The sequence below is a fragment of the Heloderma suspectum genome, chromosome 4 (genome assembly GCF_057233095.1).
Source record: "Heloderma suspectum isolate Gila_16-S chromosome 4, 16-S_ref, whole genome shotgun sequence".
In the NCBI taxonomy this organism is placed as follows: Eukaryota; Metazoa; Chordata; class Lepidosauria; order Squamata; family Helodermatidae; genus Heloderma; species Heloderma suspectum.
In genome coordinates this window covers 221,298,480-221,325,738 of record NC_139461.1, presented here as the reverse complement: position 1 = coordinate 221,325,738, position 27,259 = coordinate 221,298,480, and the positions used below count along the sequence as shown (strand labels likewise).

The following is a 27,259-nucleotide window of genomic DNA, read 5'->3' as shown; positions in this document are numbered from 1 at the left end:
GAAGAAATCAAAGTTTCATCATGTTTGTACAGTCTGTTCTGTTATCAGCTGTGTATGGCCTGCTTCTAAGAAGGATAGAAGCTATTTGGTAGTGTAGATTGTAATACTTTGTAGTTTAGAATTGCACTGCAAGAAACACATAAGATTGCTTCATGTGGCTTGGTTATCCTTTAACAGACTTTATCTACCCTACTATACAAAAGTACTGGTTAATGGTTGTGTGTGTGCGCTTATGAATGTTCTGTTTTAGTGACTGTAACTACAGAATCAAATAGGTGAATGCAGAGCTAGAGAGTCACCTTACAGATGTAAGGTGGGAAAACTTGCATTATTCATGCTTTGAATAGTCTCCAACAGTTGTTTCCACAGCGGAGAGGTTTTGTAATATTGCAGTATGCACTTCATTAATATTCGTTTGCCTCTCAGAAGGCAATTACATATAACGAAAATAATTCAGAGTTTGACAGGTTAGACAAAAAACAGAATTCAGCATGGTACCTAATTAGCCGAAAATGTACCTAGGCAAACCAGACCTCACATGTTTATAATTCAAAGTATTACGTGAGCTGTGTTTCAGTGTTCTTAATGATTGACTCTACTTGTCTGCTAATCCTAGTTAGCTACTTTTATTCAAGGAGACACCAGCTTATATTAAGAATTATCACCTGCTGTAATGTTCACTGAGACTACTCACTTACCTGGGAGTAAGTCCCATTAAACTTAATGGGGCTTATTTCTAAGAAGACATGTATAGGATTGTACTGTACAACTTTGTTTACTACTTTCTAAAACCAAGACTGCAACCTCTTTTTATTTAGAAAAAAAATACCCTGCCTTTGAGCTACAAAAGTCTCCCAGGTCTTCTCCTAGATTAGAAACAAATACAACTATATGTAATAAAAACACAATAATATCAAAATAACTGAGAAGAACAAAGAACTGAAATCTTAACAAACCATTTGTAGCAGCAGGGTACAAAGTTAAAACAATCACAAAGCCTGGAAAAATAAGAAAAGCTTGACCATTCATAATCCTTCTGCAAGCATTCAGTTCAGACCTCTGGTGACAGTGGCTTGCCCCTCCTCTAGCAGCCCACTGGGTGGGGAGGAAGAGGAGGGAGAGAAAAGAGGGTGTCAGAGAGAGAGAGAGAGAGAGAGAGAGAGAGCGCGTTGGGATGGCAGAGGAATCCATCTCGGGGGTAAAGTTCACCAAGCTTTTAGCAGCTCGGCCCCCTGGACTTCAAATCGCTTTCCCATGAACTGTCCCGACTTGATGCAGCTCGCAGATTTTCTTCTCCCCCCCCCTTAAAGCAATAGCTATGCAAATTGCAGGTGCAATTTGCATAACTTTTGCAAATCCCAGTCATTATTTGCATAATTTGTGCAAATTTCAGCCATAATGTGCTTAATTTACGCAAATTGTCCCCGCGATTTAATGCAAATTGCAAGTACAATTTGTGCAAGTTAAGCATATTATGGCCACATTTTGTGCAAATTATGGCCACAGTTTATGCAAGTTATGGCTGCAATTTGTGCAAGTTATGCAAATTGCAGCTGCAGTTTGCATAAATGTCTCTTTATGAAGAAAAAAAAATCCGAGAAAAGTTTCTGGATTCCGGGAAAAAGCCCTCAACTCACAAATGCAAGCTGAACCAGAGGCTCCAGGGATATCCAGTGGGATTAAAAAGGGCCAGATTTCCCCGTGACAGTTATCCCTGAGAAAGAGGCCCCACTTACTTTTGGCTCTGGGGTCACCCCACACTGGCTTCTGCCCTGCCCACTCCTGGTGTACATCCCCCAAGGGAATGTGCCTTCTACAGAAAAGAAAGAGTTCCTCACTCCTGAGGTAAGGCTTACAGAGGAAACCAAGCAAGCTTCCTGAAAAAGGGTATTCTACAGCCTTGGCACAGATCTCTAAAAAGCCTTGTCACATGTCTCAACCAACCATGCTTTCGAAGGCAAAAGGATATGGAGCAAGGAGTCCACTGACAATTGTAAAGGATGGGCAGACTCGTGTTGAAGAAGGTTCAAAACCATTTATGGTGTTAAGGTGCTAGATTCAGCTGCATATTGCAGTAGCTGAAGTTCCTAACACTTCTCAAGTACAGCAATACATAGAGTCTGTTGCAATAATCCTACCAGGATGTTACCAGATCTGCTTTTTCCAGGAAAGGGTGCAGCTGGCACACTAGTCAAATGTATACAAAGGCATTCCTGGCGACAGCAGCAACCTGAGCATCCAGGAGCAAAGCCAGGTCAGTGAGCGCCCCCGGATTACGAACCTGATCTTTCAATGGGAATACATCTCCATTCGGACTAGGCTGTACTCCTAGTCCCGGATTAGCTTTCCTACTTGCCAGCACCTAGTTACTGGAGTGTAAGCCCCATTGTATTCTGTGGAACATACTTCTGAGTAAATGTGGATACAATTAGGCTGCACTTCTTATGCTTTAGGAAAGATAGGAGATTATATAGGTAAGAGTCTCCAATTCTTTTGAGTCAGTGGGCATTTTTGGAATTTTGGAAGAGTATCATGGGCATTCTCAGAAATGGCTGTCATGGGGGTGGAGGGATTGCTCATTCATAAAATCAATTTCCCAGAATGCAGACAGGTGACTCCAAAAGAAAGGTAACTTGGCCAAGAACCTATGTGCAAAGCAAAAATGTTTTAAACATACATTTGAAAATATCAAGTGATCAAACCTTGTGTATTCCTCCGGGGAAGGAGTTCTAGAGCAGTGGTCTCCAAAGTGGGGGGTGCGCAAGACGATCCATTGGGGTGTGCAAGCTGGCTGATAATTGAGCAGCCTCCCACTTCCCTGACAAGCTGCCATTGTGTGCAATGATGGCTGCAGGGGAGGCAGCAGGATGAGATGGGAGCTGAGACGAAAGCTCATGGCATTTCTCTCTTGGCTCCCATCCTATCCTGCCACAGCCACCGCGAACAACTGCACCAGTCTCTGCCAGACACGGCAGAGGAAGGTGCAGTTGCTTGCTCTACTGTGGTACCAAAGCAGCTGCTAGCCTGCTGAAGGAGAGCGGGAAGGAGATTAACCCTTCCCTCTCTCTTTTGGCAGAATGAAGCCAAGAAGGAAGGGCGTGCTTTCCTCTCAGCTGCCATCCTGCTGAAGGAGAGCAGGAAGGGTTAACAGCCCAGGCCAAGCTGCCAGTTGGCCAAGGAGCGGGGGCTGCCATATGTGTCCAACTCTGTGCAGGGCGCACAACCAGTGACGGGAGCAGGCAAGAGCTGGTCAAGTGCGCCTTTCCCCTCCTTGCAAGTTGACAGTGGTGCCCTCACTCAGTCGTTTGCTTTCAGCATATTGTGATGACGTGTGCCCAGTTCAGTGGATTTATGGATTATATTATCTAGTATTAACTAAACTAACCCTCACAAAATAAACAATAATATTGTTTTTAGTGACAGCAAAAAGGTTTTTTTTACTGTTAATAAAATAAAAAATTATTTTAAAAATATTTTTTTATTTTATCTTTATCTCGTCCTTTTTGAATTTCTATTTTTGGGTATGTTCTATAATGTACATAATATATTAGTACAGTAGTATATGTATATAATTAATAAATAAAGAAGTATACAGATATTGGTGGTGCATTCTCAATTTTTTACTGATGGGGTGCATGATCAAAAAAGTTTGGAGGCCACTGTTCTAGAGCACGATGTGCCACCCCTGAAAATGCACTGTTCATACTTAATGAAACCTTGCAGTCATTAGTGGTAGCACCTGTATAAGCAATTCAGTTGATCTCAATTTCAGGGGTTAAGAGGTAGGGATGGCATGGGTGCCCGATTCTGTCCGGGGATCCAGTGGAACCCCCCTATGCCCATACCCCACTCACCAAGCCCTTGCCCTGCAAAAATGTGTATTTTTGCAAATGCATATTTGCGTATGCAGAAGTGTGCATTTTGTGAATGCATATTTTTGTGTATGTGCAAAATGTGCGTTTTTGTGCATACACAAATATGCGCATTTTTGCGATCACCATTTTATTTTTCAAAAACTGGCAACCGCGGAGCTCAACAAGGCCACCGGGGTGAGTGCGGGCTGGTCCCCAAGTGCTCGAAGGGCTCGAGCATGATCCAGGGACCGGCAAACAGGGGCAGGGGCTGGGCAGGCACCCGGAGACCCCAGACAGGGGTGGGTTCACACATCTCTATTAAGAGGAGGCTTTTTAGGGCTTTAAACAGGGATGGGAACCTCTCCACCCTGCCCTTATCTATGATCAGAGATCCTCTCTCCCATGCTGGCATTGAAGCTTTTAAAAAGCCTCAATTGGTGACAGTGGAGGCTTTTAAAAGTTCATGGTGTGGGGGAATTTGGAGAGGAAAAGGCTAACCCTCCCCCCCAAAAACCCTGTGATCTCCCCCCAAATCACCCCTCCGTGCTGCATTTAGGATTTTTTAAAGCCTCCATTGCTACAGAGGCTTTTAAAAAGTCTGATTGCAATGAGGGAGTGGTGATGAGTTAGTGTGTGTGTGTGTGTGTGTGTGTGTGTGTGTGAATGCGGTTCTGGCAATCACATTGGTTGCATACCAGCAGTAGGGTGCCCCACCCCCTTTGGGATGCGCTCAGTGCTGGAATGCAGTCTCCAACATGTTCTCTCAGAACCAGTTTGTCCCTCAGGCTGAGCAGGGTTCTCCACCCCCGGCTTTAAAGATCAACAGCAGCATCTTTAATTTAGCCCAGAAACGAGCTGACAGCTAATAAAGAGCAAAAATAATAGTTACCTGGGTTTGCTGCCCAGCTCTAGCTAAGAATGTAGCTGCTGCATTCTACACCAGTTGAAATGTCAGAATGGTTTTCAAAGAAAAATCAATATACGCTGCATTGTAGGAAGCCAGTTGAGTGGTTACCCAAAATTAATCTCAGAATTGTCAGAGCTGCGTTCAAAAGCTAGCCTAAATATGAAACGTAGTTGTGGTGCATTGGAACACCCTTGCTTAAATTATGTAGGCTTAATAAATACGTTCAGAAACGAAACCCAAGGATGTCTTTTGCAACTCATGTGTGACTGTGTTCTCATACTCTTACTTGCTTTTAAGTAAGCAATAACTCTCTTATGTGCAGAATGTTTTAATAATTTGCCTTCGAACAAATTTCTGCTCTTCTAATAATAATAATAGGCATTTATACAGCACTTGAGATGGTTTACTTTCGTTATCAGTGCGCACAATCCTATGGACTGCAGCCTCGCTGCCCCTGAGTTTGGGGGCTTCTACGATTCCTATGCCCTTCCAGACTGAAGCTGGCAGGGCAGAAAGAGCGGTGGAGGTGATCTTTGCCTCCTCATCCACCTTTATTTTCACTAGATGGGCTTTTCAGCCCATGTAGCAAGGGTGCTTTGGGGAGGGAGAGAAGGAGGCTGTAGGAGGCTCAGGATAAATCATATCCTGGCCTCTGTGGTCTCCTCCCCTCTCTGCCCACTGGAACATTCCATTTCCCCCCTCTCCCAGGTTGATTCTCTCTGCAGGCTGCAAGGGAGGGCAGGGGGTGAATATCCGACTCCCCCTTCCGAGGTCAGAGTGCTATGCCCAACCTTCAAAGTGGTTTTCCAAGCCATCCTATGGGCTATAGGATTGCTCTCTAAGAAATCCTTACTACAGCCCTGCTAGGTAGGGCAGTATTAACCTTTATTGCAAATGGGGAAATGTTTGAGGCTGAGAGATTGTGGCTTACCTAATGCTACTTAGTAAGTTCATGGCTGAAGTAAGCTTTGGGGGGGAAAGCAAAATTGGTTTAAGAGAGTTTGTAAATAATAAAGGATAAGAATATACCTACCATAACAATAAACTTAAATAAAATTTAAGTTTATTAAAAATGACTAATCTTCAATACAAAGTATTAAAAGTATTTATAAACAATTTTATATACCAGAACATATACAATTATACCCAAACAGAAACTAGACAGTATGCAAACATAATTGTGAAGTAAGATTTGAACAAGGGACTAGCTGGCATGCACACTCAGTCAATATTATATTTTAATGTACACCAGCTGGCTTGCAGAACAATGTTTTGGTTATATAAATAGTGGTACCCTTTCCTTATGAGAGTTTTGAAACGTGGCGTTCTCTATCTGCCCATATGACATATGCTTAAAAGCTATAAAATGGTGCTTTTAGGTAAAAATGTAAACTTTCAGGAATTTTGAAGCCATGGGGAAAATGTGTTGTTGTTTTTCCTGGGGTTTTCAGAGAAACCTGGAAATTTGCAGGGGGGGGGGATTGAAAAATATGCAGTACTTTGTTACTTTAGAAACTGAAAATGTATTTTATATAACTTTGCTCATAAAATTATAATTAAAATTAAAAACATTTAAAACTAAACTTGGCTAGTAAATTTGTAATCATTGTCTGAAAGCTACACTTTTCCATTTAATATAGCAAACATGATAATTTTATGAGCAAATGAAGTTATACATAACACATTTTATGTTCCTATTCTATGTCCAACAACAGGGAAGTTTAGCAAGTAGTCTGTGAAATATTTGAATCATCCTAAAAGCCAGAAGTGTGAACAAGAAGAGCTGGAGGTAGGGGAAGGCTGGTGTACAGCATTTGTTCCTGTTTGTGAGGAATTTGTTCAAGTGGAGTTTAAGGAAATCTGGTCTGAAAAAACGCTGTTGAAAGTTCATTTACCTGGGGAAGATTCTCTTACCTATTTGGAATGGTAACCGAGCATATTTAATGTAAGAACCTAAGCAGACTCAACTTATTATTGAAAGAGTATGTTGTTCTGTTTTGTAAATATTTCCACTTCATTAAAGGGGCACACGAGTGCCCCTTTAGTTAAGGTGAGTCATAAAAAAAGGTTCTGCCATCGTAAGCCTCAAAATTCTACTGCTTATAAAAATGGCATCTGTAAATAACTGGGTATTCATAATCTACCTGATGGTGGTCTACAATTGTGCAAAATTTCAAATGGATCCGATATAAAGTGCCACAGATACAGCAAATTAAAAAGTGCTGAAAATTGACACATTTATACTTTTTACTCAAATTGCAACTTGGCATATCATGTATTTCTTTCAAATTCTGAGGAAAACTGCTGATGTAGATGTGTCCCATGATCAGTAATGATGATTTGCAATGTCACAAATTGTGTTTGCTTACAGCAACAAACAGGCATTGGTCAACTCACAGAAGGATTTCTCTAGCAATACAATAAGGTTCAGCTGCTTCATAAAGCAATACAGCCAGGAGAACGTGGGGCATCTTTGCTGATCCCAGGCATTCCCACTTCCCCATCTGGATTTCCTGAAAGACCCAGGAAAAGTGTGGGAGCATGGAGGTTAAGTTTTAAGCAAGCACAGTTTGTGACTTTGCTCAGCATCATTACTGATCACAGGCACATCTGTTAAGGCATCAGCCTAGGCTTCCAATTTGCTGGCTTTGTGTAGCTTGAGCTAACATGAGATAGCCTTAATTCTATCTCAAACTAGCAGGGTTTTTAATAATTGAATAAATATCCTAATTTTTGATCATTTTGAAAGGTTGTCTCTAGCAGTGGTGTCAGTCCCATACCTACTGCAGTTTTTTCTAGGTATAGAGGGTTTAGTTTGGTGGCAGTGATTAAAGGCGCATCCTGCACGTTTAGACAGAGAAACATCCTACAACTCCCAGCATGCTCCAGCCAGCCATACTGGCTGGGTCATGCTAGGAATTGCAGGACTTTTTTCTGTCTAAGCGTGCATAGTATTATGCCCTAAAGATTTTATAGCTGAGACAGCATTTCCTAACAGTGAGGACTAATTGGGAAATTTATTAAAAACTGGCAGTGAGTTCCACAGACCCAAGCCTCAGTGTTCATTTTTTATTTAAAAAGAAAGAAACAGGTGGGATAACCCACATGTTGTTCTGTCAGGTGTGGTACCAGTGGCGAGATAATCTAGTGTTTCTCTCACATGTGGGTTTTAGAACTACATTCTTTGACTGCTACAGCATCTCACCAAAACAAGCCCAGAAACACATGACTCTGTGGCAGTATTCAGTAACACACAACCGCTAATGAAAATTATGTTACACTAGTGAAAGGGAATGCTATCAAAATGCCAAGTGTGTTTGCTGGTGCAGGTTTCCAGGGAAATCCCATTGCGCTAGCTAATGCTATTGGTGTTACACTACAGGTCTTTTATGCTAGTGCACTGTAATTTGTGTTAGCGTCAACATTTCCAGAAGTTCTACATCTCTAGTTTTACATAAAGGTCTTCCTATTACTTAGTTTTAGAAATCATTCTGAGGGTGTAAAGGCCACGTAGCAATATATGAATACTTCAACATTGTATCCACCATTCTAAAAGCAATTATTTCATAACCCAAAATGGTTCAATTTCCCCGATTTGGGGGCAGGGGGAGCAAAAAAGATCCTGGGGGGGGTCTGAATTTTTTTGGGCTTTCACATCACTGATTGTAGATTTTTAGGCGAGATGGGGAGTAAGTCAGTTTCACTAGGCTTATGTTTAGTGTATAGTTTGCACAGGAAGCATTTGTTGTCAGTGCAAATCAGCTGGATATTAATGTATATAGATTATACTGTGTTGAGCAAAAATTGACTGTGTTGAGTAAAAATTGGTTGAAGGCACGTAGCTTGTAAAACCCATCACTCAGGCTGGCCTGTGTGACACGCACACAGTTGCAGCTAAGCAGGTTTTTTAAAAAAAATATACTTATGTGCAAGTCTGACAGAAATAATTTTGTTATCCATCTAGTTGCAGACATTTAATACTGCTGAATCCTGCAGAGAAGTTCAGGACTTAACCAATGGTGTTGCCATGGCACAAGTACTTCATGAAATGTAAGTTAATTTAAAGTATACGTATTGAATTATTTTGGTTTTCTTATATATTTTTCTTCGTATTTCTCTGAACTAGTTGCTTGGAGATAAGAGCTTTTCCCTGCTGTGCAGGGAGACAGGGAGCCAAGCCTTATAGTATCCCAAGGGTTGGTACAAGAATAGAAATTTATTTATTTATTTTCTATACCACCCAATAGCCAAAGCTCTACAAAAGGTGCACTCTTATTGTCAGGGTGGATACACTGTAACATTTTGTTGCAGGTCCCACTTGTAAAATTAGGTTAGTATAGGAAGGTATTGCTGGCAGGGAATGCTGGGAGTTGTAAACCCTTTTTTCTGCCCAAACATGCATACAAATGTGACCTTAACTGTATAAATTATATTTATGAAAGATCAGTGAGTTGTATCCAGTGGTGTCCCTCCACTGACAGAAGGTTCTTTGATTCAACAGAGGCTTCTATCAATGAAACGAGGGAGGTCATTTTTGTGATTCTCCCTCCCCGCTGTACCATTACATCCCCGCACACCCCTCCCCAAATCAGCTCCAGAGACTGTTCAGAACAGCATGATGCAGGAGAGAGGGGAAATTGGCAAAAACAGCTTCCCTCCCTATTACACTGACAGAAGCATTCACTGGATCAAAGAGCATTGCATCAGCAGAGGGACACCACTGGATGCAACCCAGTGTACTTTGTCTTACCAATCAGCTTTGTCTACGTTTGTAATAGAAACAGGGATGGAGCTCAGTTGTGAACTTCAATGATTTTGCAATCTATGAAAGAGGATGTGTGTCTGTCTGTCCATCTGTCTGTCAGTGCCATATCTTTAGACATCTGAAACTTGGCAACTTGGGGCTATTTTGTTTTCAAAACATATTAATTAATTTTAATTATTTTACATGTGCCCCTGTGGTTGAAACCTGCAATAACATCTTCAGCCACTAGGGGCAAACTTCCCTAACCAGCACATAGCTTTGCAGTCCATACAGTTTGAAGCCAGGGGAGATTAGTAGACTGCAGGCAGGCATATAACTCTGTTCCCCTCCCCACTGCTGTGGGGCAGTCCCTACTCAGGGGAATGGAATGGAGAGAGCCTTCCCTCAGGGAGCTTTAGAGGTACAGCATTGCAGGGCTGTGCTTAGGGGTGCCAGCGAGTGTGGTTTCACTCGGGCAGGGTAGTCACAATCCATCCAACTCAGCAGTGTAAGTTTGTTTGAAGGCTTTGCTGTATATTCCAGCCCGTGCGAAGCCGGGTCCGTTCGCTAGTGTTTAATAAATTTAGATTAATTAATTGGAGGTGTACAAAATTATGCATGGTGTGGAGAATGTGGATAGGGAGACGTTTTTCTCCCTTTCTCAAAATACTAGAACCCGGGGTCATCCTATGAAGCTCATTGGTGGGAGATTCAGGACAGATAAAAGGAAGTACTTCTTCACACAGCACATAGTTAAACCGTGGAATTCACTACCACAGGATGTAGTGATGGCCACCAGTTTGGATAGCTTTAAAAGGGGATTGGACAAATTCCTGGAGGAAAAGGCTATCTAATGGCAACTAGTCTTGATGACTATGTTCTACCTCCAGTAGCAGAGGCAGTGAGCCTATGTACAACAGTTGCTGGGGAACATGGGTGGGAAGGTGCTGTCGTGCTCATGCCCTGCTTATGGGTTCCTGATTGACAGCTGGTTGGCCACTGTGTGAACAGTATGCTGGACTAGATGCCCTTGGTCTGATCCAGCATGGCTCTTATGTTCTTATGTTCTTATTCTAGTGATGCTGCCTGGTTTGACAAAGCTTGGCTAAGCCGTATTAAAGAAGATGTTGGTGACAACTGGCGAATAAAGGTAATGAAAAACATATCTATACATTTACATAGGGTAAGATTTCAAAATTAAAACTACACCCTACCAATAAACAAACATATTTTGCACAATTGAAGGCTGCTGGGTTTCATAGAATCATAGAATAGTAGGGTTGGAAGGGGCCTACAAGACCACTGAGTCTAACCCCCTGCTCAATGCAACTTAAATTCTGGATCAGAGGCTGGTTAGACCAAAGTTCCCTTTTGTGCCCTCCTGTATAACAGTTACTTATACCCTTGGGTGATATCCTAGGTTGCTTCAAAGATTATCATCTTTGGTATCAGACTGAAGAAGGTATCAGACTGAAAATTTTCTTAACCTGCAGACTAGATTTTCTTGTTATTTTTTATGCATGGCTTTCTCTCATTAGAGTGGTGATAGCTGCTCATAGGAAACAATGAAGTAATCCTGGACTTATTGTTCCAGTGCTTTGGCATCTATGTCCACCCTAACCCACCCACACAAAAAAAGAGAAGTAAAGACAGATATCCCTTGAAGTTGCCATCAGCAGTTAGCACCTGGACAGCAGATTGAGCAGGCACAAAAGTCACCTGGTCACAGTCTTCCCCACTGTAATGAGATGCATTGTATTTCTATTTAAATTATAGTAATTCTAAATTTGCATGTAGAATTTGTTTGTGTGTTAGCACATGCAAATTTTATGAAAATCTGTCCTCTTGTACTCTTTTTAATGATGTTTTTTGTCTTTTTGAGTGATGCATAAGTGGCCATCATAAATCCACAAAAGCCAACATAAAAAGCCATGTTTTTGCCAATTGCTGTAATAACTAAAGATAGAACCAGGCAGACTTCCCTTAGTAGGGCATTTCAGATAGTTGGCACTGCAGCTGTAAAGGTCCTGCATAGTTACCCACCACACTTCAGTATCAGAGGTCCTATTCCATTAAGTACTGGGATAGGAAAGTGGCATGGGATGTACGGATATTTCAGGTGAATCCATTTCGTGAGCTGTCTGTGTCATCAACTGATATAATAACTAGTTAAATTGCTACCTTCATCAACCCTTCAAAAACCAGGAAACAAAAGCTATTAATTGAAGATGTGAAGATCCCATCATTGGCAGACAGACATGTTGTGCTCTTACCATTCTAGCAGTGTAAATGCAGATCCAAGTTAAAACAAGAAAAGAGGGTGTATGTGTGTGTTTAGTCTTTCTGAGGTATCAGCACCCAGTCTATTTGCATACATAGAAATTGGTATTCAGGCCATGTTTCTTGGCATACTATTCTAGTTACTGAGGATTACTATCTTTGCATCTCCCTAAATGGCCACCATTGTTTACATACTGATTTATCCTTAATAAAAATAGATGCAATTCATGAGCCTACAGTCATCCAAGGTCTTCCTTCTTTGAATTTGTTTTAGAATCTGACTAACCTCTTGATTCTGCCAAATAACACTTACAGTTCTTAAAAGTTTCAGTTATTTCGAAATAGTTGATTATATAAGCAAGTCCTCGATGGATTCTTCTTCCCAATGTGCCTTTCTGTCCTTTGCCATACACATTTTGGCCACAGAACTTGAAAAAGACTGAAGTCACATACAGCCTGAACTTGCAATAAATTGGAAGCTGTAAGTGGTCACACAGTGGTGTTGCTCTGTCTCTTGGCATCCACCTATGGTGAAAACCCTGTGTACTTTGCATTGGAAATTATGTATTTATTACATTTCTATACCGCCCAATAGCCAAAGCTCTTGGGTGGTATATTGCAGAAAACCAGTTTAGATTTTATACTGGAAGTTCCAATAAGAGCACGTGTGTGTGTGTGCATGTGTACCTCCCACCCCCATTTTTACTTTTTGGATATGGGTTGTCTGGGCCATTGAAACTAAGCAAGTGATGGAACTCTTTTTGTTGTAAAAGGCCAAACTACATGAGACACCAAAGATCTGTGATGAGAATACGCAGTGTTCTCATTTTCATTTAAAAGCAGGGGGAGGGGGGAATTGGATTAGACAAGCAATGCTGGGATAGTGGGAATTAACCCTTTTCCCCAATGCCGCTTTCCCAGTCTAAATCCTCGCTGCTGCCGAGATTGCTGTTCACCACCTTGAGTGCCATTTTTTGGTAGAAAGGCAGGGTTTAAATCAAATAAATAAATAAGCTCACAAGTAGGAAAAGATAAGGTACCAGTACTTTTCCACTGTGGGCTAACAGTAGCTTGGGATGGGGACAAGATTTAGATTGGGGAAATGGTGTGGGAGAGAAAGGGTTAACACCTTCCCCAGCGCTACTTTTCCAATACAGTTTGGGGACCAAGGGGGAATGCTTTTAAGAGGAAATATAGGAACCAGATCATGGATCTTCTGCTAGGTTTGATACGGAGATGGAGAAATGAGTGCATGAAGGAGAGGATGAATGATCTGCTCTCAGAATTTGTATGAATTGAAAAACAAGTTATAAATCTTCTTAATGAATGAGATGAAGTCTTTCCTTCCCAAGTTAAGAAAAGGAGATTTGAGGCTGACTTCTTCTTCCCCCTTGAAAGGGTTGTATTGCATTTGTCTCTCTCCCCTCCTCTCCCTCCCCTGTATCCTGGACTGGTCCTTATAGGAACCCAAATATTCTTTGATGGGCCTGGAATATTTTGCTTTCAGCTGAGGTTGATCTGCATTTATTGTAATAGTTTTATTTGTAAGTAGCACATCACAGTGTGCAGCTCATCCTTTCTTTTTCATGTATGTCATATTTGTTCAGTGAGGACTGTACATGAAAAATGTAAAACTAAAGTTCACATTAAAAAAAATCAGGAAAGTGAATTCTGAATCATAACTAATATTTTATTTTAAACATTCTTAGGCTAGCAATTTGAAGAAGGTGCTTCAAGGAATTATGGATTATTATCATGAGGTATGGAAAAAACAGCATTCGTTGAAATATCCATTTTTTTCTCACTATAGTCAAAGCCTACATTTCATTTTGTAGAACATTTTGCAGTCCTTTAATAAAATCTGCTCATGGATTATCTTCCTTTGTTTATGTAAAAAAGAAAAGCAAAGCAAAACTTGTTTGGGTGGGGTTACTCACATGATCATATCTGGAAGGTTAGTTTTATTTTATCCAATGAACTTAATCTGTCTAATTCATTATGGATTTATAACATACGTTCATCTGAAAGGGGAAGTTTAAAAAATAAAAATGACGTACTTATTTCCCTTCTTGTGTGTTTGTCGGCAATTGTGGCACAGTATGTGCTGCACAAATGTCACTGTGGCTTTGTCTTCCCTCTTCAGCAGCCCCGTATTCCAGATCTCTGCTACAGCTACTTCTCTTCACAAATGCAAAGCTTTAACCCAGCATCAAGCTTGACCTGATATCTTTGGCTGAAGGACATGCTGGATGCTGGGAACTCTTGTGGGTTGGCCTCCCAGTCACACTTTAGCCTTTTTGCCTCCCTACTCTCCCTCAGTCATCAGCTAGTGGATGATGTGGATCAGGGTCCTGACTTTTAAAAAAAGTTTGTGTTTTGTTCTAGTTTTTCATAATCGGATTTGTTCTAATGTAGCTGTATACTTTATTTCTAGTTAATTTCAGCAGAGTCTTTAAAATGTATTTGGTATGTGTAAGACCAAAAAGAAAGAGCCCCTTTATCCAAAAAGAGCTAGAGGTTTCTAGCTTTTCTATCTTCTTTCCAAGTAATCCTTCATTGATTCCCACTCCCCCTCCTGCCCCCGCCCCATGTCATTATGAAATTATAACTTGAGATTTCCTTTGGTTTCCATTCTACAGTTTTTGGGCCAGCAGATTTCAGAAGATCTCCTTCCTGATTTAAGCCATATATCTGAACATTCTGATTCAGTAGAGTTGGGCAGGTTACTGCAGCTCATTTTAGGCTGCGCAGTCAATTGTGAAAAGAAGCAAGGTAAATGTTTTCTTATGAATAGGCAGCTCCTTTTGTCATATTTTTACAGATCAGTGATTAATAGATTGCATTAAGAAGTTGTGAAATAGTTTGCATGAATGAAACTGAAAGTGTTCACTCCTTCCTTTCTATGTGATGTCCCATATACAAGGAAGTAACTCTTTAAAAAAGTTTTTAATAGTTTAAAAGCTTAAAAGCACCTACATCTGAGTTCTCAGGTATGCTTTAAATCTTTTGGTTAATGAACTGGATGATATCTTTCCTGCATAATTATACTAATAAAAGAAGATGCAGGTCTGTCTGTCAGGATTATAGTGACAAGGCTGTGAACTTAGACACCAAACCTAGACCTGAAACTTGGCATGCATACTAAGGGGACCATAGGGATGTGCACCTCGTTATTTGGCTTTAAAAACACGTTAATTATCTTTTATTTTAATGTGTCTCTGTGTTGGAAGCCTGAAGTATTATCTCCAGTCACTAGGTGGTGGAATTCCTTAGCCAAGTGCAGTCAGTACAGTTTAAAGCTGGGGAGAGTTATCTGAGGGACAGAGTTATATAGCTGTCCCCTCCCTCCTGCTGTGGGGCAGCCCTCCCTTCAGGGAAATGGAATGCATGGACTCCTCCCTTAGTGGACTATAAGGGTGCACCAATGTAGGGGCATCCCCAGGGTGCCAACAGGCATGGCTTCACTCAGACTGGGTGTGCCCTATGTGTCCAACTCTGACAACTGCATAACTTTCCTTGAAGGCTTTGCTGTATCAAACTAAAGGCTATTCCAATCCATGTAAAGCCAGGTCTGTTCACTAGTAAATAATACTAATAAATAATTTTAATTAAAAAATAAGGTTTGAGTCTCAAAATATGTGTCTTATAATAGATGGTAAGTTTGGTTTTCAAACTTTTTACTAGTTGAGAAGTTAATTAAGTTAAGTCATAGTAAGTTCCTTTGAAATGTGACCAGTATGCTATCCAGGCAAATAGGTTTTAGGACCAAGGGTATCACGCTAAATGTTGGTTCGGTGTGATGTGCTTGAGCCACATTAAGCCTCATGTGCTCCCCCTTCTCCTGATCACCCATGTGGCCAAGAGGAATTAGGGTGAACCGAAAGCAAAAGCTTCTGAACTTATCCTATGACAGATTGTTAAATCTTTGGCCATCAGAATTCTATGCCACTCTGTTCCAGGGTCAAATGATGAATGCCATATAGCTAACCACATCCTTCAGCCACATGTTCTGGGATAAGTATTTCTTCATTTTGCAGGGAATGAACTAAGACTGTAGTTGACGAATTGCAGTCTGCAAAAACATATTAATAATTACTTTTAGGCTGCAATCCTATGCCTACTCACATGGCAATAAGCCCCATTGAACTCAGTGGGACTTACATCTGAGTAGATCTGCATAGGATTGTGCTGTTAATATATTGCAGTACTCTTTCCACAATTAGTATTGCAAAAATTCAGGAAGCTATGAGTAAGGCTTTAGTAATGTATCACAGAGTGAACATCTCCTTTCATGTGAAAGGTACAATATACTTTCCCATTCCCTATAGAATATATGATATTACAAAAACAAAGTTTTGTAAATTTTGCCTTATAGAACATATACAAGTTATAATGACACTAGAGGAGTCTGTTCAGCATGTTGTCATGGCTGCTATTCAAGAGGTAAGAAAATAAAATAATATACACCAAAAATGTGGTTACCCTTCCCACTTATACGTGGTTAGTTTAAATTAATTGCATTGGGAAAAATGGGAAAATCTGTGACAAAAGCTAAGCAAAATTGTATTTTGAATACAGACCGCTTATTTATTTTTTTACTGTTTTGAGGAAAATAGTAAATAGCAATAGGAGTCTTTTTTCCTGTCCCTTACTGCTGCTGTTTCTCTCCCCCTCCACTTTCTTCTTCTTCTTCTTCTTCCCCCCTGATCTTAGTTGATTTATGTTTTGATTTGTGTGACGTGTCCTAAGAACTTTTTGTTATAGGGCAGCGTATAAAATAAATCAATGTTTCCAAAGTTGCACACACTTTAAGCTAAGTTGCTTGGTCAAAATTAGGTTTGTTTATAGGTGCTATTTTGAGGATTTATAGAGATTTGGGGTAGAAGGGGGCTTCTGTATACTTAAATGTATTTAGTTTTTGTGAGTATTGCAAGTTCTAAATATTTTATATGGGAAATGCCATGTGGTACATGTCTAACTATGGATGTGCATGTAATATGTTCTTATAGAAAAACTCGTAACAAAATCTTATTAGGAAAAAATGCAATTCAGTCATTGTACTGGACTGAGTGGGATGCTTGTGCCACTTTGGCATCACAAAGACTACTTTTACAAGCAGGAATTATTTAGGCTTGTAGCTAACTCTGTTTCCTGTATCCAGATCTCGTGCAAAATATAACAATATTTATAAACATAACATTAACATGGAGTATATACAAATTCATAAATATAACCAAACATATGTCAGTTGCAAACATGGAGATAAACCTACTTCTGAACTCCATAGACACATAAAGTAAATATTGAAAGACAGAGGAAAATAATATATCTCTTGTAAATAACCAACAGTTTCAGTTCCCAAGGGGTGAACATTGTTAATTGCCAAACACATTTTGACTCTATAGTCCTCTCTCAGAACTTAAAACAGCTGCTTCAGAGTGAATCCAGAAGTTACAGTATCAAAGCTGATTTATATCAGGGCACATGCTCTTAAAAATAACATAAAATAATTTTAGTTTTGCATCTCACCTATGTTGTCCCTTTGCTTTACATTTGTTTTGATCAACCGTACTGTAAATGGAGCTTACCATACTGTTAAAAGGAATACTGTGAAAAGCTTCTCTAATTAAACTTGAAGGGTCTGAGTAAAAACTCTTCTGAGTAAAATGTCCAATACGGTGTATTGCATATGATCAATAGCAAAGGGGGCTCTTTTTAAGGTAAGAAAATTTAGAATAGTATTTGCAGAACACTGCCTATATCTCACTCTAACCTAGAACTCATAAAGACTATTTGCTTGGTGCTGCGGGGGCAGAGTTTTAGACAAATAGTTCTAGCATAAATAATTATGTCTGTGTTCCTTTAATTTTTTTATTGTTGCAGTTAATGAACAAAGAAATATTGGGCTTTGTTGCAAGTGATTTACCTGGTGATCTGGAACAGCAGGTAAATACAACACATAATAAACACTTCCAGGAACATATAAGCTTTTAATTAATTTTCAATTCATTCATTTCAATTCATTCATTTCAATTTATCATTAATTTCCAGCTAGTGAATTTGTCATTGTGTGCACTCAGTCATTTCTAGTTGGCCCCACAGGGAAAGTGGCCACTAGAGAAAATGGCCTTTCAGTTCTGCATTGGGAATTACCCAACACTGTGCTCAGAAAGGCATAGTCTGTTTTCAAGTTCCTGATTGCCCAGAGGCATATATATTGATGCTGAATGTCCCTCTGTAGCAGCCATATCGGGGGTCAGACTAAGTAGCCTCATGCAGTCTCATGCTTCATGTTCTTGCTGAGCTCTTGCTCTCTGAAATATATGTTTGTAAGGTGACGAGACACAGGAATTTCTTATCATGTCAACAAAGGCTAAGGTCATAGTGATATGTATATCATGTTCTCTGCTGTTCTCTGCTTATCATGGCTACCCTATAACCCATTTCTTGTATTATAAACAATGGTGCTAGGAGAGGAAATTCTGAATACTGCAAACCCACACAGAAAGGGGCGGGGGAGATTTTGCATATGTGTCATAATGTCTATAAAAACAATTTGCTGATGTAAATCGGGGCTTTTGGCTCTTTGGAAGTGATTCCAGCCTTAAGCCCGCGCGTTAAATAAAGAAGAACTCTTTTTCCTTCACTCCATGGTCTCTCTGACTCTGAGTTCTGCAACATAAATGGTGCCGTGACTTGGATTCTGGCAGGCGCTGAGACAGAGAGGTGGCAGTTGCCTGCTCTTAATCGCCACACCGGGAGGGAAGGCTCGGCGCACGCCTCCCTTTCTTGGCGCCACCGACCTTTTTGTCGGGTGAATGGGAGAAAGCCTGTGCCGGGACTGCCCGAATGGCTGTGCGCGTCAAGAGAACCTTGGGAAGCGGAGGAAGGAACTTGAGCCCTGCCCATACTGCAGCTGCAATTGAGTTGAAACCCACATTGGAAGCCTTCAGGAGAAAGGCAAGTATATGGAGTAAAAAGAGGGCCCCGCCTTTAGGAGAAAGGCCACTGGGCAGAAAAAAAGAGGGCCCCGCCTTATGAAGAAGGTCAGTGTTAGTATACGTATACAAAAGGTGACCCACCCGATTGAGGGTGGAGGGGGGACTTGATCACTCCCCCGAGCAGGCACTAATACTCAGCAAGGCACTGAGGAAACTGCTTCGCTCTAGTGGAAAAGTGGGAAAGTGGGTGGCAGGGACATATGAATGAAGTGGTGAAATTGATGATTGTGTGAGTGGCTACTGCGGTTTCTGTTGCATACCATTGACCGTCCGGGTGCCCAGGCCAGTAGCAAAGTGCGTGGTGTAAAAATTCCTCTTGTGCCGTTCAGTGAGACCCCTTACTCACTGACCAATCCCCTTCCCTCTTTGTGTCAGTTTTCATCTTAAGTGGGAGGCTATAGGAGGTGGGGGAAGCAAGACTTGCACCCCCTTGAGATGTATGTTAAAAAAAAACGAAAAAGATTTTTTTTAAAAAAGGATTCAGAATAGAGAGGAAACAGCAAAAAAGCTCAAGGCCGAGCTGAGAGAGGAAAAAAAGAACAAGATCTGAGGCTGTTAATTAGAGAAATGTTGCAGGACAGCCTGGCTTTTAACGAAGCGTGGGAGTGTGAGGCCGAAAAAGTAGCCGTTAGCCTAGTGCGCCGGGAGGGGGGGCAGGAGAATTGCCCACAACGTTCTGAGTTGTGCAACATCATCACCTCGCCTAATTGAGATGAAATCCCTAAGAAATAGAAACTGAAAATAAAGACCCAGAAGATGAAGGCGCAAAATAGAGAATAAAGGTGAAGAATCAGCCCCCAGGGCACAGGCTAGACCCCTCTTCGAGTAGAAAGTGTGCCATAAGACTGTCCCAAGGCAGAATAAAGCGGAAAGACCACGATGAAGATCTCTGTCAAGGTAGCCGTGTTTAGCTTTGAACTGTCCTGGAATTTCATAGAGCCTGTAGACCATCAGCTATATGATTTCTGAAGAGCGTAACCATTAAGCTTTTGCCATGGAATTCCCTGCAATGAAGAAATCTCACTGATTTAAGTGTCCAGTGTTGGACTGCCTGAGTGTGTGTGCTGAAAAGACCGAGAAACCAGACAGCATGTTCCTGGCCAAGCCAAAATCACGCTACTGCCATGCTCCTGGAAGCTGCAATAAACTGTAAGCTGGGAGACCCAACCTGATTGAGAAGAAAAGAAGATATTAAGTAACTGTCTTAAAAAACAGTGAGATTTGCTGGCTGGCTGACGCTGTCAGTGATGTTACAACTTTAAATTAAGACTGTTTTCCTGTTTGAGACCCCAGCGAAGAAAGCTGACCCGAGTTATTTGTTGCCCGTGCCAAAGCAAAAATTTAGCTGCCCTGTACCTCATCATGTCCTGTTTTGAGCTTGGGATTTACAAATACAAACAAACTGTGAAGCTTGCCTTTGACGTCCTGCAAATCACCCCACTGCCTCCCCGAAGAAGATTAATGGCTGCCTGAAAAATGCAAGTATAAGGCAATGCCCATCACCCCCCAGCATCCTGAGTTTCGGCACTTTGCTTTCGTGTACCAAGTTGAAGGGGAAGAGAAGAAAAGGGTGTGTGTGTGTGTGTGTGTGATATTATAAATCCCTGGCTAGCTTGTCTAGTGATAGATAGCCTGAGAGCTCCCCCCCCCCAATTGCTGGATCTGTTCCATCATGCCTTACCATGCAAAAAGTGTTTTCCATTCATTGTGTTAAATTGAAAAAAGTTTGTTGTGTATATTTTATGATTTCTTAGATATCATAAAATATATGTGATATTTGCAGATTAGTGTTAGTTGCAACTCCAAATGATACTGAGTGTGGTTCCCAATGGATGACAAGAGAAAAGACAAAGACAAGTAGAGAAAGACAGAGACAAGTAGAAAAGACAGAGAAATAGAGAAAGTAGCAGACAGATAGAGAAAGGGGGGAAAAAAAGAAGAAAGAGAAGGCAAGAGGCAAAGAGAAAAAACATTTGTAAAGAAGAAGCCTGGCCATAGTTGCCCCCAGGGTGAATTAGAAGCAGCTGATTGTGCCTGGAGCTTATTACCTGGGGTAAAGTAGCCACAATAATGTAATAGTTCTTTAAGATGAGAAAATGTAACTAGAAGGAGAAGAAGAGCCTATCCCAAATGTGTGTCATTGGGACTAATGTATGGCAGAAAGGTTTAAGTAAGTGAGTTTAACTTGAAAAAAAGACAAATAAAGAGACAGGGCTGGTGCATAGAGAGAAGAGTTTTATGTAAAAAGTTTAAAACATGATCTGCAATAGAGGCAGATCAGCAAGAAAAAGAAAGCAAAAGAAAGAGAGAGAGATTTCTCTTCCCATACTAATGAGTAAAAGTGTTATCAAGCACTTTGCCTGGGAAGCGAAGTTTGTTTACAGGAGGCTGTGCCTGAGAACCAAACACTTCTAGCCTATGCTAAAAATGCTTGCTAGTGTTGTGCTGCCTCATGGGTAACATGTATGGTATAAAACCCATTTAGCCCAATAGCTCGTGGTTCAGAGAAGCTGTCTGATCCAACCATTAGGTACGCCTGTGTGCTGTAAGTTACCCAATAAAGTCTCCTTGTAAGTAAACCCCCCCGCTGGAATCCCAAAACACAAGTGGGGCTAGAGCACCTCACCCAGTATCAAACCCTGCTGTTAGAAGCCATGAAGGCAGGTATGAAGAAGTCAGTTAATATGACCAAAGTGTCTAAAGTGCTGCAAGGTGCCACCGAGGCCCCAGAGCGTACTTGGAGTGTCTTTTAGATGCCTATCGCCAGTATAACCCCCTCGACCCAGAGGCCCAAGAAGACATAGACGAAAAAATAAAAGAAGACCCAGCAAAAGCAGAGGATTCTTAAGAAAGAACCAGTGTGCCCAGTGTGGACAAGATGGACATTGGTGGCGTGAATGCCCAAATAAAATAAATCAAATACACAAAGGAGAAAACCAAAGGAGCCAAAACGGGCAAGAGAGAAGACAGCTTGAGAGGGGCCGTGACATTGACTGTGAGGGGCCGTGACATTGACTTCATGATTGACACTGGAGCGGCATCAAGAGCAAGCAAACATTAGCCTCAAACAAGAAGTCCAGACACTGGGCAAAGTTCTTCAAGCCCAGTGTTGCTTTGTCTTAGAAAATAAGCCCCCAATTCCCATCACAGAAGTTCATCCTTTCCAACCAAGAGATGAAGTGTGGGTTAAAAAGTGGAAAAATGACCCTTTGACTCCCAGATGGAGAGGACCAAAAACTGTTATACTTTCCACCCCCACAGGTATGAAAGTAGCTGGAGTTAAACCCTGGATACGTTAGACACGAGTCAAGAGAGCGAAAGGGGGAGAGTGGACTGTAAACAAGAATCCTGAAAATCCTCTAAAAATTATTCTGAAAAAGCAGTAAGAAGACTCAGGCTAGACCTTACTGTGGGCACACCGGGAGACTGTCCACCGTGCGTACGGTCAGACCTGCAACTGGGGAAAATTGAAAAAAGGGACTAGACCCTACTGCAGCTAGCCAGGTGAATAGCTGCACAGCGTACGGTCAGATCCCAAAGAAGATCAAATATGCATGTTGTAGTGTTAGTGGTGTTGTATTATAGTTCCTTAATAAGGTGTGAAAAAGGGGGGTCTGCCCCTAGAGGGGGAAGTCTGTCCCAGCGATTCGCTGATAATTACTGGCTTCACTTAGCTAACATCACTGGAGTAAAGCATTTTTGTTTACCAAAAGATATACCTGCAAACAGGCTTATTAGCTCTTGCCTAATACCTGTCTGTAAGCATCCTAAAAAAAATTCAAAACAAGACTATGTTAAGCAATTTTAATATAAACTTGACTTATTCCCAAAATTCTGACTGGGGCATAGTTACGAAAATCATACCCCCTACAGTGTTTACTTTACGCACCCCCATCGTAGCTGAAACAAATGCCACTTGTGCACGAATAATTAATTGTCAAAAATCTTCTGGGAAATGTAAAGCTATCCCTGCCCCCCCCTTCCACTGTAATGAAATTCAAAACATATCTTTTAATTATGCACATATACTTCTGCCTCATGGATGGTTTTGAACCTGTGGTTCCCGTACCTGGTCATTCATTCCAGCCAACTTGTCTGATAACCACCCATGTTGCCTTGGGTGCCAATTCTTCTGTTGCCTGGTGCCAATTCTTCCCCCGTGGCCAGAGAAAATCCGTCGACAGCAGCCTAGAGCACTCCAACTAACTAAAAATTGTAATAGCCACCTACAGCTATACTCTGACTCAGAAAAATTGGCACTGGCAGTATCGTTAATTAGAGTTCCAGGTCTAGCCTTGGCTGATGGTCTGGAAATCAACTGGTTAGCTTGCAGCTTGGCCAAGAGCATAAATGCCACCTCACGAGCATTGTCATTATTAAATAAAGAGTTGCGTGATTTAAGAGGTGCTGTTTTAGAAAATAGAGCTGGTATAGATTACCTCTTCCTTCTTCATCTGGGTTGTGAGACACACCAAAAGCTTTGCTGTTTTAATTTAACTGATAATAGTAATGCTGTAGATGAACAGATCAACAATCTGCACCATATAGTGGCTGACATAACAAAAGGACAACATGATTGGCTCGATTGGTTAACCTCTTGGCTTCCAGATCTTAGCTGGCTCAAAGCATTATTTGTTCTGATCTTACCAGTGGTATTAGTAGGGGTGCTGTTATGTTTCTGCACTCCCTGGTTTATGCGTTGCTTAAACTATCTGTTTACTGCCTCGGCCGCAAAAACAGCTGCCCTCTACGCTGTAATAGCCCAACAGGAGGTTAAGTGATATGTATGTTATAAAAAGTTTTGTATGGTGCTTTGCAGACTATTATGAGCATTGGCTTATCAGAAATGCTATAATTGTAATAAAATTATGCATTTAAGGGGGGAATGTAGCAGCCATATCGGGGGTCAGACTAAGTAGCCTCATGCAGTCTCATGCTTCATGTTCTTGCTGAGCTCTTGCTCTCTGAAATATATGTTTGTAAGCTGACGAGGCACAGGAATTTCTTATCATGTCAACAAAGGCTAAGGTCATAGTGATATATATATATCATGTTCTCTGCTTATCATGGCTACCCTATAACCCATTTCTTGTATTATAAACAATGGTGCTAGGAGAGGAAATGCTGAATACTGCAAACCCACACAGAAAGGGGCGGGGGAGATTTTGCATATGTGTCATAATGTCTATAAAAACAATTTGCTGATGTAAATCGGGGCTTTTGGCTCTTTGGAAGTGATTCCAGCCTTAAGCCCGCGCGTTAAATAAAGAAGAACTCTTTTTCCTTCACTCTGTGGTCTCTCTGACTCTGAGTTCTGCAACACCTCTACTAGCATAACTACAAAATAGTTGATGACGATGATGACGATGACGATGATGATGTTGAGGATAGATGGAATTTAGGCTAACTCCTTCATAGGAGTCAGATGTGATCACTGTCCTCATACAGAACTAAATCTAGATGGTAGGGGTCACATTCCCAAGAACTTGCCTTCTATTTACCCAGAATTCCTCATTTTTCCTCAAGGCCTGGCCATAGTTTTCACAATGGGGGTGGAGGACTGCTGGGTATATGGTCAAGAAATTTATGTTGCTAAATTACTGAACATTAAAACTTCAACTTTTTTAAAGCTGAAAAGAGCATTGGAAGAGCTTAATGAAGTACTAGCAGAAAAAGAAGAACTGAAGCAAAGATGTCAAGAACTAGATCTGCAGGTGAGCACATTTTTCCCCACATTCTTTTTATAGAGAGATAGTCAATTTGTAATGCTTTTGAGTGGCTAAAACTGTATTATCTTCAAATACATCCACACCGCCACCATGTTGTTTACACACTGAGCTGTTAGTTTTGTTCTGCTGTTTGTATGAGTTATGAAATGTGCTGTTCACTGCACAATGCCATTATATTCAGGTTTTTTAAAGCAAATATTTTGCTATGTACAGTAACTTCTGATACGTGGCAAAATGTAGGGAAAAGCATGTGGAATGTGGAAACATTCCTAACTTAATTCTAGATAACAATACATTAGTTATTGATTGGCCACCCCCTGAGTTAAACCTCACACAGTTTAAGCATTCATAGGTGTATTTTTTTTTCTCATTAGATAAAACCTTCATGCAGTTTTCTGTGGTCCCTTTTATTACTGCGGCAGTAGTATTTGGGGCAATATTTTCAAAAATCTTATAACTGTTTGACCACCTTGGCTAAAGTAGCATCCTGCTACTTGGTAAGAGGCTGAAGGCAGTGGGCTGTGTCCTCCTGTCAGGGAAATCCATATCAGTTCCTCTATACTCCATAAAGGCTGGTACCCTCTGTAAAGAGCACATGGGTGGAACAGAGAAAGGACTTATGTGCAGAACCTCTTTACAATCCAGAACATTGGACCATAAGACATCATTCTTCATGGAAGTATTGCTGGCCTTTGCAGCTGTATAATCAACTGTATAATGTGACTTTCACTGGAGCTTGCACATCCCTGCTTGTACAGAAAAAGATAGTATATGGGGTTCTGGTTGCATTCTTGTATAGGTTTAATTTTGGACACTTGGATAGCATGTAATAGGAGAACATTCTGTGACACTGCAGTGCTGTTTTCAGGCTGACTGGTTTCCAGTATAAGGCCACAAGCTGTGACTCTGTGCCAGCCAAAAGTTTATGCACCCAAAGCTATGCTCCGATGCGCTGGTGCAATGATCAGAAAACTGATCATTTCTAGCAATGCTTTCTTTCTTATATAGCTCTGTGGTAATGGAATGCTCCATTTAGAAACCAAACCACCACTGTCTTTTCATGGTTTTAGATCCTAAAATATAGGACAGTGGTGAAGACCCTATTAGGTTTCTGAATGTACCTGATAACCAGAAATGTCTGAATGTGCTCCTTACTGCCATCGTTAGATGTGCCTTACTGTGGAATATTGATACATACATAGCTACCATTTATTTCGGTCTTGTTGTATAATTATTAGTTTTGTACGATTGAGGGATTTATAGTAAGCTGCTTTGAGTGCTTGACTGAAAGGCAGAATTATAAATATCAGCTAATATACAAATTCATTGCAAGCACTAAACACTTGAATAAGGCACAATTTCTGCCCAGGTTCTGACCCAAGGCCAAGTAGGCTGGATCTTTTAGAAGCTGGTCCAACATCACATAAGGCACAACTTTCCTGTTCTTAGCCAATTTAAGGAATGACTAGGGCAACACTTCTGCGCACACGGAAGCCCTGTAGGCAAGTATTCCCATTACGTTTTCTTTAAGCATGTGAGGGGGGAGAGTGCGGACAAACTTCCTAGCTACGTCCTTCCTCTGCATTCATCATCCTCACGTTCAGGATGAACTACTGCAGCCAGCAGCCTCTTCTGTCCATATAGGCTCCCTGCACAATGTTGAAACATGATTTTCCAATGTTCTACATTGCACAGGGAGCCTGCACAGCTAGAAGAGACTCCCTGCAGCAAATGTTCACCCTGAATGCAAGGATGGTGATGGGGAGGGCGGAGCTAGTTTGCTCATCTGTGTTCTTCCCACTCGTGTTCACTTTAAAAAGAGCACTTAAACAGAGCTTTACTTTGGAATAAGCTTTGGAATTGAATTCAGTAAGATTTCTCAGCAATCATGCATAGGACTTGGCTATGTCTTCCTTTCTGCCTGATAAAGGAGGTTAGAGTATCTGAGATTTTGCTGTTAAAAACAACAACACAGCAAGCCCCTATAAGTTACCCTAAACGTTTAGGGGAAATGTAGAATAGAAATGTAAATAACAGTCCTGAATCCACCCTGACCCTGATATTTGACTGTGATCAAGTATCTCCAGTCTAAGAAATGTAAAAGATAATTTGGCTAGCTTGGCACAATAAACTAAAGCCAACATGATATACTGAATATGTGTGTTCACTTGAAAATTTTAAAAATTATACTTCTTGCTTAAACTAATTGTTAATAAATTCACTTATAAGGTCTCTGTCTCCCATGATACTTTACAAGAATTTAAGAAAGGTAGGTTTCTTTTTGTTTCAGGGAAAAGTAACCCAAAGAGCATGTTGTATTCTAAGTACCAATGAACTAACCTGTGACATGCTCTGATGTTTTAAAATTAACACAGTGGTTTTCACTAGAAAAAAGCTTAAAAGTTCTGTCCTGTTAATCCATGGCTCCTTTTTGACTGTTAATATACTCACTGTTGTGTTCCCATTGCTTAGCTAGCAATATTTCCAGAAATACTTGCAAAATGCATGTTCTTCTCTATGTATACATACAATGCTATCTAGGTTTTTTGTTTTTTTTTAATGCTAGTGGCTTGTGGCTCATGGAATTGCTTTTGACCAAAACCATTCACTGCTGAGTACTGTGCTGCTTTTGTGTCTTCAGGTTTACTAACTAGGGAACATCTCCCTGCCCCCAGTTTAATTATGGCTTCCCCATGCCACTAAAAAAATATTTCTGTTCCCACAGTAACCTGGAAACTTTATCT

General features: G+C 40.9%; 1 protein-coding gene across 1 annotated transcript in view; it reads left to right on the top strand.

Moving 5' to 3' along the window:
* Positions 1 to 27,259, top strand: part of HOOK1 (hook microtubule tethering protein 1) — a 56,630-nt gene that overhangs the window by 6,776 nt on the left and 22,595 nt on the right. Inside the window, exons 2-8 of the mRNA XM_084852366.1 lie at positions 8,726 to 8,811; positions 10,583 to 10,655; positions 13,495 to 13,545; positions 14,425 to 14,557; positions 16,161 to 16,228; positions 17,669 to 17,731; positions 24,417 to 24,500. Of these exons, the coding sequence (XP_084708492.1) occupies positions 8,726 to 8,811; positions 10,583 to 10,655; positions 13,495 to 13,545; positions 14,425 to 14,557; positions 16,161 to 16,228; positions 17,669 to 17,731; positions 24,417 to 24,500 (558 nt within the window). The remainder of the gene's footprint in view (positions 1 to 8,725; positions 8,812 to 10,582; positions 10,656 to 13,494; positions 13,546 to 14,424; positions 14,558 to 16,160; positions 16,229 to 17,668; positions 17,732 to 24,416; positions 24,501 to 27,259) is intronic.